General features: G+C 34.0%; 3 protein-coding genes across 3 annotated transcripts; 1 reads left to right on the top strand and 2 right to left on the bottom strand.

The window, feature by feature from the left end:
- The first annotated feature begins 1,768 nt into the window (after window positions 1–1,768).
- Window positions 1,769–3,719, top strand: LOC129306754 (heat shock factor-binding protein-like). The gene is made up of 5 exons (XM_054947487.1): window positions 1,769–1,851; window positions 2,359–2,412; window positions 2,712–2,735; window positions 2,824–2,866; window positions 3,299–3,719. The coding sequence occupies exons 1-5, from the start codon at window positions 1,849–1,851 to the stop codon at window positions 3,427–3,429; spliced, it is 255 nt and encodes an 84-aa protein (XP_054803462.1). The 5' UTR covers window positions 1,769–1,848; the 3' UTR covers window positions 3,430–3,719.
- A 2,264-nt stretch (window positions 3,720–5,983) lies between these two features.
- On the bottom strand, window positions 5,984–6,445 carry LOC129305645 (2-hydroxyisoflavanone dehydratase-like). The gene is made up of 2 exons (XM_054945622.1): window positions 6,393–6,445; window positions 5,984–6,311 (listed from the first exon to the last, which is right to left on the bottom strand). The coding sequence occupies exons 1-2, from the start codon at window positions 6,443–6,445 to the stop codon at window positions 5,984–5,986; spliced, it is 381 nt and encodes a 126-aa protein (XP_054801597.1).
- Window positions 6,446–7,370: 925 nt separating this feature from the next.
- On the bottom strand, window positions 7,371–8,024 carry LOC129306954 (uncharacterized). The gene has a single exon (XM_054947780.1). The coding sequence runs from the start codon at window positions 7,971–7,973 to the stop codon at window positions 7,737–7,739; it is 237 nt and encodes a 78-aa protein (XP_054803755.1). The 5' UTR covers window positions 7,974–8,024; the 3' UTR covers window positions 7,371–7,736.
- Window positions 8,025–13,479: the final 5,455 nt, after the last annotated feature.

Genomic DNA, 13,479 nt, shown 5'->3' with positions numbered 1-13,479 from the left:
AATTTTTCATGATTTTACATGCTACATGGTGTTCATAACAAGATCAATTTCTCTTTTGAAGCAGTTTAATTTTGTTCATGGGAGTGGGGATCTGCCTGGCTATCTTCCCATCGCCTTTCGTCAGGGCTGCTTCTCTGCCTTCACTTAACCATACTGTGGGGCCTGTGGTCTGCTCAACCGGATTATCCCTATGTACAAGATACATCATCCACACACAAAGGCAAATGGAAGTTCTAAAGCCTCCTGTTTATTTTATTTCTGTGGAGGATAGGGACAAACTGTTTCTCCCTCTCACCTCCCTTCTAATGTATTTTTTTTTCTTGTTTTTTTAATCTTCATGTTTCATTTTGTTTAGGAATTCTTCTGTGCCAATATGTTAGTCGTCAGGTTCCTGTGACACTTTTTCGTATTAAAACCTCTCATTTGATAATTTACACCAAAAATTGTGGTAAACTTGAATCCAGGTCAAAGAAGGATATATCTCTTGAGTTAATTTTCTTTCCATCGTGGAAAATTATATCTTTTGCCTAACATATGTAAAGGGTTATGGCGATGATGGGAATTGAAATAAGATAATAATTATGTACGGATCAATACGAGATTTTAAACAAACATACCCCTGGTTAAATGCTTTCCAAAGGTGTTTCCCTTAATGGAAATTATTTTTAATTTTATTGAGTTCAACATGCACATTTAATATTTCTTTTAATTTAAAAGATGTGTTGGTTTCTTTTTTTAATATATTTTGTTTGATATTAGTTTTCATATTATGCAGAAATATATTTATTCATGAAAATAAATTTAAAAGTTATTATTATACAAATTATATTTTTAAAAATTACAAATATATTAATATGATGTACGATGAGTTTTAGAAAAAAATAATTTTTTAATCTTTTAATTTTTAATTTATTTATAAATTAATCTCTTAAATATGATTATTGTGATTTAATTCTTTAACTTTTGACTCGTTTATAACTCAGTTTTTCAACTTTTAATTTATCTATAATTTAATCCTTAACTTTTGTTAGTTCTTTTTTTATTTTTTATTATGGTAGTTTAGATTCCATATTAAAGAGTGAAAGGAAGATATTTTAAAGCTATATATGACCATTTCTTTTAAAAAATAAAGACTAAATTGTAAATAAATCAAAAGTCATGAGATTGAGTTGTAATAAATTATAATTAAGAGATTAAGTTATAATAAGTTATAGTTGAGAGATTGAATTATAAATAAATTAAAATTTTTAAATTTTATTCTCCCCACGTGTTAACCACACGACAGAAAGCATTCTGTCTAGATGTAAAGCGATGGCATGATGATCTTGCCAGCCACTGGAAAGGGGAAAATTCAAATATGAATTTCAAGGTACATAGTAATTGAATATCCATCCAATAATATTAAAAAACATTTGAATGGAATCCCGCGGTTCTGAATCTCATCCTCTTTATAGTCCCAAATGACCAAACCCATGTACTAAACTTGATACAAAAATAATAAAAAATAAAATTTTAGCAATTGATTCAAATTTTTAATTTCACCTCGTTTTTTCCATGGGCTAATGACTCTCGGATGAGCCGAAAGACTAGAGAGAACAGGATGAATTCATAAACTTCACAATTTATAAAGATAAGTAGTAATAGTAATATTAATTGAGCAATAACCGTCTGGAAAGAAAATGGTGGTAGTTTTGTAATTGCACCTGGCGCGTCGGGTCTGTCGGGTTCGTCATGGCAAGCCTGACCTGGTAAGTGATATGTACTACCTCGGTCCTCTCGCTCATTTCGTGACCTTGGAGCTTGTTAATTTCTGTGGAGTTCGTTTTAGAAATTCAACCTGCTTTGATCATGGTCTGGGTTTCTTTTCCTGATTTCTTTTGTTACCTGATATGTTTCCTGGATATCTTCTTCGTTTTGTTCTGTATTGTGATTCCTGATAGCAATTAGGGTTTATATAATTTAAGAACTATCCGAATAAATACATGCCCGTTGAGCCCCTGATCTTTCCCTTGGTCCGCATTTTTCTACTGTTAGGGTTTAGTCGCCGAATTTGGGTTGATTTTGATCTTGTTGATGATTAGAGACTGAGCAAGCATTTCGAATTTTATGTCTGTCTGGTTAATTGTTTACTTGTTGGATCTTTGTGTTGTTCATTCTGTTTCCTTTTGTGCGGCTGCTTCTCTATTTGAGCTCATAGCAAGGTTACTTTGATTTAAACTGTACTTCACTGGTTAAGTTTCTACTCGTAATCCGATCCCGATCTCGTTCAATAAGTGACGAGTTTTTGTAATTCCATTTGGGCATTGTTTTGTTGGCTTTCTGACCACGGTCCCCCCAAACCAACCCTTCTTTTGACAGGATGGACATGACTCCGAAGATCCAAAGCAAAGCACTGCAGATATGACAGCCTTTGTAAGTTGTCAGCTCTACAGTTTGAAGGATTAATGGTTTTCTATAAATGCAATTGTTACTGTCAATTCCGTTAGAAAGTGATATTTAACACCTGGTATTTCAAAACTGGCTTATTTGGAATTTCAATCCATTATCGATGAGGGATTGTCTTCTGGCATCCCAAAGTCCAAGATGAGAGCGAGAGTATGCAAATTGGTTTGTCTAATGTTGAAGTGGGAAAGCTTTTGCTTAGATAAATATTTTTGTGTTTTTTTTTATGTCAATGAGTTCTGACTTTTATCTGGCCCTTTTGCCTTCAGGTGCAAAATCTTCTTCAGCAGATGGTGAGCTGTTTAGTGTAGACTCTCATTGTTACGTTGTTGGTTATCAGAATACATTCACCCATTGCTAACAAGATTTCTTTTTCCCCAGCAAACTAGGTTCCAGACTATGTCAGATTCCATAGTCACAAAGAATATCCTTTTTAAAATAAGTTAGTCTATGTGCTGCTTTATGTTTTGTGTATTTTGGTTGTGGAAGTTGTGCTGATTTTTTTCAAGTTTTTAACTCTAGCTCTCTTTCCATAATTTTCCAGTAACAGGATTAGAAGGTTAGAGGATAGAATACTAAAGGAGCTTGCATTTCTCGAACCTACTTTTAACATAAGATTTAAAAAAAAAACAAAAAACAAAAAGTCATCAGAAATTTAACGGAATTTTTCTGTATTTGATTTTGAGGTCTTAGTATTCAGAGCAATGACATGTTGTCCTGGTAAAGCGGAACTGCATAATTGCTCATGGCTCACCAAAATATTGGTCTAGGCAGGATTTTATTGATATCTATTTTACATGATATTGTAATGGACTTTCTATCATTGCTGAAATGTTTTTCCTTGACATCAATGTACTCGATGAGATGGGAAACCGTATAAACGAGTTGGAGCAAAGCATCAATGACCTTAAAGCGGAAATGGGTGTGGAGAGCTCACCATCCCCTGTGGCGCCTGCTAAGCCAAAGCAAGAAGAGGGATCTGCTTAAGTCACGTTCATGCTAAAGAACTTTTTGTTATTTTCTTGCATTACATCAGGATTTTGGTATTATGGCATTATCTACGGATGCATAGTGGTTCATTAAGCAGGTGTTTACTCAGGAATGGCTAGAGTGCGTTCTTTTGTATCTAAGTATCTCTTTGTTGGAAACAAGAAACGCGGTTTCCCGACTAATTGATTGTATTTCCCATTTGAGATGGACTTGATTGAGTACTGTTCGTGTGGGAAAGATTAAGGATACTTGATACTTCCATGTCTCATGTTGCGATTATTTTGTAATCCGTGTTCCCAAATTCCTAGCGAGATCTGGTGACCTGCGCTATCAGTGTTACTGTCACTCAGTTTGAGTTCTAATGAGTCGACAGATTTATTGGACGCTGATACAGGATTGTAATCGAGGTAACATGCATCAAATTTGATGTTTAGAGGGCACGGCAATTTTTGGTAATTTCTTGAATGGTTTTTAGGACCCCCACATATAACCCACTCATTGGAAAGAACAGTTCTACTGGCCCTCGTTTTGGGGCTGAGTGAGGCATATTTTGTGAAGATCATCAAATTTGCTTCGCGGATGATAGATACCTCCCGATTTACTCGTGTGTGGCTGGAAAATAGTGACAATGGCATCTGATCATAGAAACTCAACCACTTCTGTACCTTTTTTTCCTTTTCATGGTGACAGTTCAGTGCTTTGACATAAAGAGTCTAGGAACAGACGTTGAGTACATAAACTTGTATATTTAAGATATTTTATTCTAATCAAACAAGCACAAGGATTTGAATCTAGTCTGTAAAGTATCAGATACTTGCTTCGTTAGAAATTATAAGCATTTTTAATTATATTTTATCTTTTAATAAAGTAATTCTTACTTTCAAACTAATTTTATTTTTTTATATTTATTTCTATTAAACACCCTACAATAAATATAAAGTCATTATCAATTAAGACAATGATTACACCTCAAAAAAGTAAAAATATTTTAAGTTTTTGAACATCTAACTCCTCAAAAAATGCCTTATATTTTTTAACAGAGGGAGTACATCCTTATTAATTAGATCAATTTTTGTTGGCTTCTATAACTAATTTTTTGTTATCAGAAAAATTTTCATCTAAGACTCCTTGATTATAGTTAATAAAATAGAGAGCATAAGAAATTCTAAAACATCATTTCAATTCAAAAGTATTAAATTAGAGTGAAATTAAAATGTTGAAGAAAATGACAAAATTAATTTTCTTTTAAATTAAATTAATAAAGTAAAACAACAGTTAATAGAGTAAAGAACAACAGTACATAGGCAAATGAACAATTCATCTTAACATGATGCAATATTTGGAATAAATCAAGTGCATGAAAACAGTAAATGAAATAAAATCAAGTGAGAGTAACATTATAAATAATTCTAGTATGCCGATGAACAACAATATGTAAACAAATGAACAACTCATTTTAACATGAAATCAATCTTTGGAATAAAATTAAGTTAAAGTAACGTTATAAACAACTTCAATAGATCAATGAACAACAATTCGTAAGGAAATGAACATCAGAATCTAAGCAAGTGAACAACTTATTTTAACATGAAAGCAATACGTGGAATAACATCAAGTGAAAATAACATTATAAACAATTCCAATAGGCTAATGAACAACAGTCCATAGAGAAATGAACAATGATACAAAAGCAAATAAACAACTCGTTTTAACGTAAAAGCAATACTTGAAATAAAATCTAGTGAAAGTAATGCTATAAACAATTTCAATTGGCTAATAAACTACAGTTCATAATGAATTGAACAATAGTACATACGCAAATGAACAACTCACTTAACATAATTTAGACATAATAAAATCAACATTAAGTCATGGCACAAACATCGAAGGCAGGGTAATGAACAACTTCATGTATAGAGATGGACAGTATTATGTAGGAAAATGAACAACTTATATTAATAAACTATCAATTACAGGAATGTCAAATGATTTTATCTAGATACTTTGTCCAATTTGTAAACAAGTGACCATATAAAATCTTTTTCTGTACAAATAAATCACTTTACAAAAGGCATTCCATGCCAGATAACCCCATTTATAAAAATCAACTCATATTGGTAAACCCCTTTTATAGAAGACAATCATAAATATATATATATATATATATATGAAATTGGAAGTATTTAATGAAATTTTCCACAAAAGTCCAATATATTGCATTAATAATTATAAAAAGAAAATTAACAACTCAGTGTACGTTAATTAGCAAGTTTGTTAATATGAATTTTGCAAGGAAGAGTGCAATACAGTGGCCGAAATAAATATTAAAAAACATATATAATCTCATTATTTGAATGAGTCAAGAAATTAAGCGCAAATAGAATGGTATAATGATAATAATAATAATGGCGAAATTTACATCAGTGCGCTTGAGAAGGGAAGGAATTAGGACCAAAATTAAGTTGTTCATGAATTCTTATTTTTCTTCTCCTAGCCCCTAAACATAAATATCACAAATTCACAACCTCGTTTCTAAATTCTAAGAGAGGAATTAAGATAGGCGATTCAAAATTTTCTTAGCATTCTCAGTTTCGACGTTCAAAATATGCAAGCAATGATCTTCTCCTTCCACTTCAAGTAAATCCACTTCACCTTCCCGTCCACTTTTCTTCACAGCCTCACAGTACGCAACCCCTTTGTCCCTAGGCTCATCTTCACCACAAAACACGCACAAGCATTCTTCAAAAGCTGCGGGAAGAGGGTGCTCTGGTGTAAGCTTGTATTCGACGGGGACGGCGATGGCATTAGCTTTGGAGATGATGAGATTGAGGTAGCAGTGTTTGATGTAGGAGAAGGCGTATACGAGGCAGAATCCACTGCTGTGAAAGTAGATGAAGATGGGAAGCTTTAATCAGCTGTTAGGCCGAGTGGATTTCGGGAGGTAGATGGTAGATACAAGCGGAGATTGAAGGGTCGTCAGAGATTGGCTCATCCAGTCCCTAGCTTCTGCCATCGTCCGCTGAGTTTCAGAGTGAGTGCGTTGGCGAGAGAGAGAGAGAGAAAGGAATTTTAAATTTTTTGTTTAAAAAAAAATTTGAAAGAAGGTTGATCTTATCATTTGGCTCAACATTTTAATTCACTTTACTATGTTTAGTCTGGAGTCAAATTTCAGAATTTAAGAAGTTTTCTTTTTCATTAAATATGATCGATCGATCTTAAATGAAAATTTTGTTTTGTTAATTATATTAACTTGCTTTTAAATTTAAAACTGGTATGCTTTGACACACACATATACAAGTCTAAATATCCAAAACCTTTCAACACACGCATCGTAGAAGGAGGGGAGAAAAGAAATGAATTGCTCCAAATTTGAGACCTCACACTGAATTGTTCTTTGATATTTTTATCAGAGTAGCGCTTCTCTTTACTCACAATTTTGTGGAGAACGGTAATTTAAAATACATCACTCCCATGTGATTAAACCACTACATCACACATCTATGTCTCAGCCGAAGTTTACTCACCCGGATCACTCCACCTTATATCGCCCAATTTCTGTGAAAAAAGGCGTAACTCATCGAAAAGTTCCCATCAAATGACTTCGGTCACAGTTTTGCGGTCGATTACTGTGGCCCTTGTGATCTGAGGTATGCGCTTCCTTATATCTTCAGTTGAGATTGTCGAAGGTGGAATTTAACTCATTTCTGCGCAGAGGTTTTGCAATCGAATTTGTCGCGTAAGAGCAGCAAATGTTCAATTGTTATTAATGATTGATTTACAAATTTCTGGAGTAGAATGCAAGTAATCATCAATTACTTTCTCCCACTTTTTCTTCTACAGCGGATAAATGAAGATTTCACCGGGCAATGCGAGTGGGAGATAAACTCCAGAAACAGAAATAAAGGGATAGGAATCTCAACAGGGAGGAGCACGCAAGAGAAATAACGGCAAATAGCATAGAATGCAACCATAACCTTGTAATTTAGAAGCTACAACTGCTTTACTAGTCTAGAATTCATTATTAGGACAAAACCTTGCTTATTAACTAAATATCCTGACTATTCGAGTAGGGTATATACTATACAATCAAACGATCAATCAAGTCATTGATGATACAAAAATAAACTTGAAAGAGGCCCTCATGTCTGTTAAAGCCTAGTAAGTATCTTTACACCATCTACTGCGTTTTATTTGACAATATATTACACCGTTTGCATATGGATTCAGTTTTTCATAGATGCATCGTTCTCTTTTCACTTCACTCAAGCGTTTCAATAAAAGGCGGTTTAGTTTTGATCGATGCTTCAAGTGTGACTCCACGATCCCAAGAACATCAAGGTTCTAATCGGATCGTCTGCGCTCGCACGGTGGCTCCGTCCCCGTCTCTCAGTTTGATTACGCAAGAGAAGCCTAGGCTGCTTCAGAGAGTCGGCGGTGACGGCCACCACAGCTGCCTGGTAGACTTGTCGGAGCTTGTCGCCAATAGATTTAGCGGAGTCGTTGGGACGAGAAGCTTCGCCGGAGACAGGATGAGGTTTCATCCTCGAAGCCGTGAGAGGTTGCAATTACGAGGCTGGGATATTAGAAGCCAGAGAGTCGAGCCGTGGGGTCTATAAATAAGGAAATATCATGCTGTGCTGCCAATGCAACAATCTCTCTGTGCATGGTGGGTGGACCCGGATTCCTTTTGTATTTGGATTACAGATCATCTCCACTCTTGGGCACCATGATTAGCGACACCATGTTTCTTTCTTTTTGAATTCCGGGTTCACACTTTACTGCACTTCATACAATTTTTCATTTCACAAGAAATACGGGTTTATCCTTTATACATTACTGTTCTTTTTCCCTTTGGAGAAACATTGCAATAGTTTTAGGACAAATTCTTTTTTGTTTTTTGCCCACATCAACAAAGAAAAAAAAGAACCAGTTACTTTATTATATTCCTTTACCGTTCTTTCATCTTTCAGACCACTTTATAAAAAATTCCATTCGGTGGACCGAAAATCGATATTTCAATTTGCTCTAACTACATCTTATTTGATGTGTATGAGTATCAAAGAAATATAAAAATGTATTTTTTTATTATAAAAAATAATTTTTTATATGCATCGAATACTTCAAAATCAAGCTCAATTCTGGTACCCGATACTTCAATGCATTCTTTTATCTAAAATGAATTACAATATATATTACACTTATTAACAATATATAAACTAAAAACACCCCCACGGTAAATGCGTGATGAATGCCAGCTGAGAAATAAACGCAAAACAGCATAAATTCTTTAGATAAGTTGCCAAATGTCATCAAGTGATAAGACTGATAAAAAGAATCTTACAATAGCTTGTTGCTTGGCAATCGCGGCCTTCTTCAAAAGAAACAGAATAAAATAAGAGATGAAAATCAGGTAGCTATCAAGATATAGATACAGATACAGATATATATATATATATATATATATATATAATGAAAAAAGAACTGCATGTACAAAAGTTGACTAGTTGAGGGGAGGATGCGTGATAGGATCATAGTAGTATTAGATCTATACGTCCCGATCCTAATCTGGTTGGCATATTTGTTTCACACGTTCTCCTTGTTTATAAAAAATAATTAAGTGAATTAACTACACGCTTCTTTATTTTTTTTTTTAAAAAAATTGAGGACAGGAGTCAAACAATTCTTCTTCTTCTTGATGGTCAAAATAACAACAATACAATAACAATAAATCTTATCCCACTGAATGGTGTTATAATTAACATAACTTTTAAGAATATTATTAAATAAGAGGTCTCATGTAATAATTTTCATAAATATTTTTTTATCTTTGATCTTTCTTTACCTTTATTTACAAGATTTAAAATTATCCATTCTACTCTTATTATCGGCCAAATAATAATTCATAATAATAACTTTCTTTTTTTATACAATAACTATTCTAATTTTGTTGGGCGATCTTATTCTTCTTATTTGCATAAGAAGTGGTCAGAAGCTATGCCTTGAAGCTCAAAGTCATGGGCCAGCACAATGGCGCGATCGCTGTCACAGGTCTCAAGATATGGGCCATTCATCACACGGCCCAAGGCCAATTCGATAGTGATCTACATCATTTTTAAAGGACCAGTCTCTTTCCGAATCTCGTCCAAACGGATTTGAGCAAGCGAGACGATTTGCCTTGCTGCGTTTCTCCTGGTTGAATCGTTTAAACTATTAGCTAATTCTTTCCTAGCCTGATTCAAATTATTAATTACTGGGATGAAGCAGATTTCAATTTTTCCAATATTGATGAGTAAAATTTAATAGATATTTATGTATCTCCCAGTTTTTACCTCCCTAAAATTCAAAATCATTTGATATGGATTTCCTTAAAATTGAAAATTCATACTTTAATACAGGCACCGACCTTTTTATTGGCCAACATCGCAATTAATAGTTTCCACGAGGATAAAAACAATGCCATAATGAGTTTGCTTTTTCATTGGTTTCCTTCCTAGTGCAGTTGAAGATACAAAGAAGTGAAATGAAAGGTTAACTCGGATAAATACTAAGAGTCTAGACATGTTGTATTTATAATAAATCAACGAGTACATAATTAGTTATAAGAGGTTATAACTATATAACAGATTCACGTGAGTATAACTGAAACTATACACAATACTAACACATGTTACTATCTAACATGCTCCCTCAAGTGAAGGAGTGCTGGTAAGATCCCGAGCTTGCTTCATAATGACCAGAACCTTGAATGAGACAACGACTTTGTCATGCAATGAGCAAGTTGGACATGTGATGGTACATAGCCTATAACAACACGTCCAACGAGTACTTGATCTCTGATGAAATGAGCATTCAACTCTATGTGCTTTGTATGTGCATGAAAGATAGGATTGCTAGGAGGGGCGAGCAAAATTGAATTGAAATCGAAAATCAAACTGAATCAAATTAAATTTTGTCTATTTGATTTGGTCTATTCAATTTTTCAACTCGATTCGGTTTTTTTTTAATGAAAATTTCGGTTGATCAGTTCGATTCAATCTAAAAATTCAAGAATCAAATGAATCAAACCGATCAAATTATCTATATTTTTTCTATCATATTTTTAAAAATGTGAATAAAATTTCATCTAAGTGAGTAAGAGACATCTTTCTACTACTTGCAGTAATAGTATTTTTTTTATTTAATATGATGTTCTAATTTTTTATTTTTATAATTTAGTTTTTAGTGCAATAGTACTGAATCTTATTAATTTTTTCATAAATTAGAGTATAAGATTATTATTTTTTGTTGGGCTTTCAACATCAAGGAAAAAAAAATTGGATAGAAGAATATATGAACAATTAAATTTCATAGATTCAAATCCAAGCTCATAAATTGAATAAATCGATCGAATTATTAAAATTTAGTTTGATTTTAATTCAGTTCAGTTGTGAATTTTGATTCGATTCGATCCAAATTTCTTATATAATTTGGTCGATCGATTTTAAAGAAATTAAAACCGAACTGATCGAATTGACCGAATACTCACCTGTAATTGCTAGCTAATGCTTGAGCACTTATATTATCGCACCAAATCTGAGGAGTTTGAGACAGTGGAAATTTTACTTTGCTTAAGAGAGATTGAAGCCACATGAGTTCAACAGCCAAATCAGTCAAAGCTCGATACTTGGACTCGGTGCTGGAACGAGATACTACACATTGCTTATGAGAATTCCATGAAACCAAAGAATCTCTAAAGAAGATACAGTACCCACCGATAGAATGACGGTCATTAGGATAGGATGCCTAATTAGCATTAGAATAGCCAGTAAAATTTAAATCAATTGCTTGTTTGATATGTAAACCGAGAGTAGCAGTCCCTTTCAGATACCCCAACACACGTTTCACAGCTTGCCAGTAGATAGAGGTAGGATAGTGCAAGAACTGACTCAACTTATTAACGGCACAAGAAATATTAAGTCGTATTTGAGTAACATGTTGCAAAGCACCTACAACACTACGATATGGAGACGGATCTTGAAGAGGCTCACCATCATGAGTGGACAGAGTTTTTCCAATAGCCATAAGAGTTGGACAAGGAGCTGAATAAAGCATGCCATACCTTTCCAAAATATCAACAATGTTCTTCGTTTGATAGAGATGCAAGCCAATGGAATCACAATGAGCTTCGGTTATAAGAAAATAGTCAAGAGCTCCCATATCCTTTAAAGCAAACATATGATTTAGCTCTTTTATAAAAGCTTTTATTCTCATAAGATCATTCCTAGTCACTATAACATCATCGACATATACGAGCACAACAATGATGTAGCTCTGCTTTTTAAACCAGAATAAGGAGGTATCATACTTAGCATTTCAAAAACCCCACATGAATGAAGTAGTTTGTGACTTTTCAAACCATGCCCATGGTGCTTGCCGTAATCTGTATAAGGCCTTCTACAACTTACATATGTAAGTTGATTTCTACTTGTCTATAAAACCATCAAGTTGACACATATAAATGACCTCGTTAATGGTGCCATTAAGAAATGAGTTATTTATGCCAAGTTGGTTGATAACCCATCCTCGAGCAACATCAATTATGAGAATAAGATGAACATTATGATCAAATCTAAAATAACAATCAGACGCAATGTGACCTATTTTTTCACAGACTTGACAAACAAGTCTTTGACTGCGACCATCACGATCGCATCCACGGTTGCTTCGTCTATTATGACTGTTAGATTGGCCACGATCTCTGTTATCTAAAATATCACTCCAAGCAACATTAGCAAAAGGAGTAGAAATAGAAAGAGAAGACATATTTCAATACATGTCAGGTTGACACTCAAAAGTAAGCAATTCAGATTAGAGAGTAATCTAACTTAAGTTACGACGATTCATTAACATATAAACGATGGAGTTATATTCCAAATCTAATCCACACAAAGTAATGGAAATTAATTCATCATCTGGAACCGCAGCTCTAGCAAGACTAAGTTGATTTACAGGAAACTTGACTCATGTCAAATACTCATCTATTCGGAGAGTGTTTTTGCGAATGCACTGTAGTTCTGCTTTATGCATCAGAACTTTAGATCCAGTGTCAACACCGATCAAATCTCTAGCTTCTATCTAGAGTTCATACAAAAAGTCACAATTTGCAATTTGGCTTCCAACTTCTAGCATCATGCATGCAAGAAGCCATCCTAAGATCATTTGATCTATCGCAATCCATTCTTCATAAGGTGGATTGAGTTTTGAGCAATCTTCAGTCAGCCACTCTATTGGACACTATTTGGTGCTGATAACAAAACCATCAAGGCGTTGGCCTCGAAGCAGAGAAAACACCATCGAACTCCAGTATAAGTAATTTTGTCGATCCAACTTAATATAAGAGGATGATGATGCAATACCGGTGGAAGAAGATGAAGAAGAAAAGGAGGAAAGAGAAGGAAGTTTTGGGAAAGAGGTGGTAGACGGAGAAGCTTCGATGCTCAAGATCAAGGAGGAGGCCATCGGAAAAAAATATTACTGGCTTGTGATACCAAGTTGAAGATACAATGAAGTGAAATGAAAGGCTAACTCTGATGAATACTGAGAGCCTAGATGCATTGTATTTATAATAAATCATTGAGTACATAATTAGTTGCAAGAGGTTATAACTATATGACAGATTCATGTGAGTATATCTGAAACTATATACAACACTGAGACATGGTACTGTCTAACATGTGCCTACAAACACATTGTAGTGGTAAATAAAAGAGGGAACCTGCCATTACACAAGTTAACACTATTGTTTTTCTTTTCAAAAGTTGGGTTGTTTTGTTGAATTTTTTAATTTTAATAATATACAAATAAAATGAGGAAAAGACAATCGTAGGCTTAAATTTACTTAACAGGTGCATGTTTAAAATAGATGCAGACTTCTTGAAAAAGAGGGACAAAAGATACAGACTTAGCATCACTTCGCTCTGTGTGTGTGTGTGTATTATATAATTGAAGCGCAGTAAATATTTTTAACCGCCGGAAATTATTTTCTGAGAGGCACCGTTTTTTCCCCAC

The sequence above is a fragment of the Prosopis cineraria genome, unplaced genomic scaffold, assembly GCF_029017545.1.
Source record: "Prosopis cineraria cultivar Desert tree isolate PC_DT_omini unplaced genomic scaffold, ASM2901754v1 PC3, whole genome shotgun sequence".
In the NCBI taxonomy this organism is placed as follows: Eukaryota; Viridiplantae; Streptophyta; class Magnoliopsida; order Fabales; family Fabaceae; genus Prosopis; species Prosopis cineraria.
Note: the sequence above shows the minus strand (reverse complement) of the source record. Positions and strands in the feature narration are given on the sequence as shown.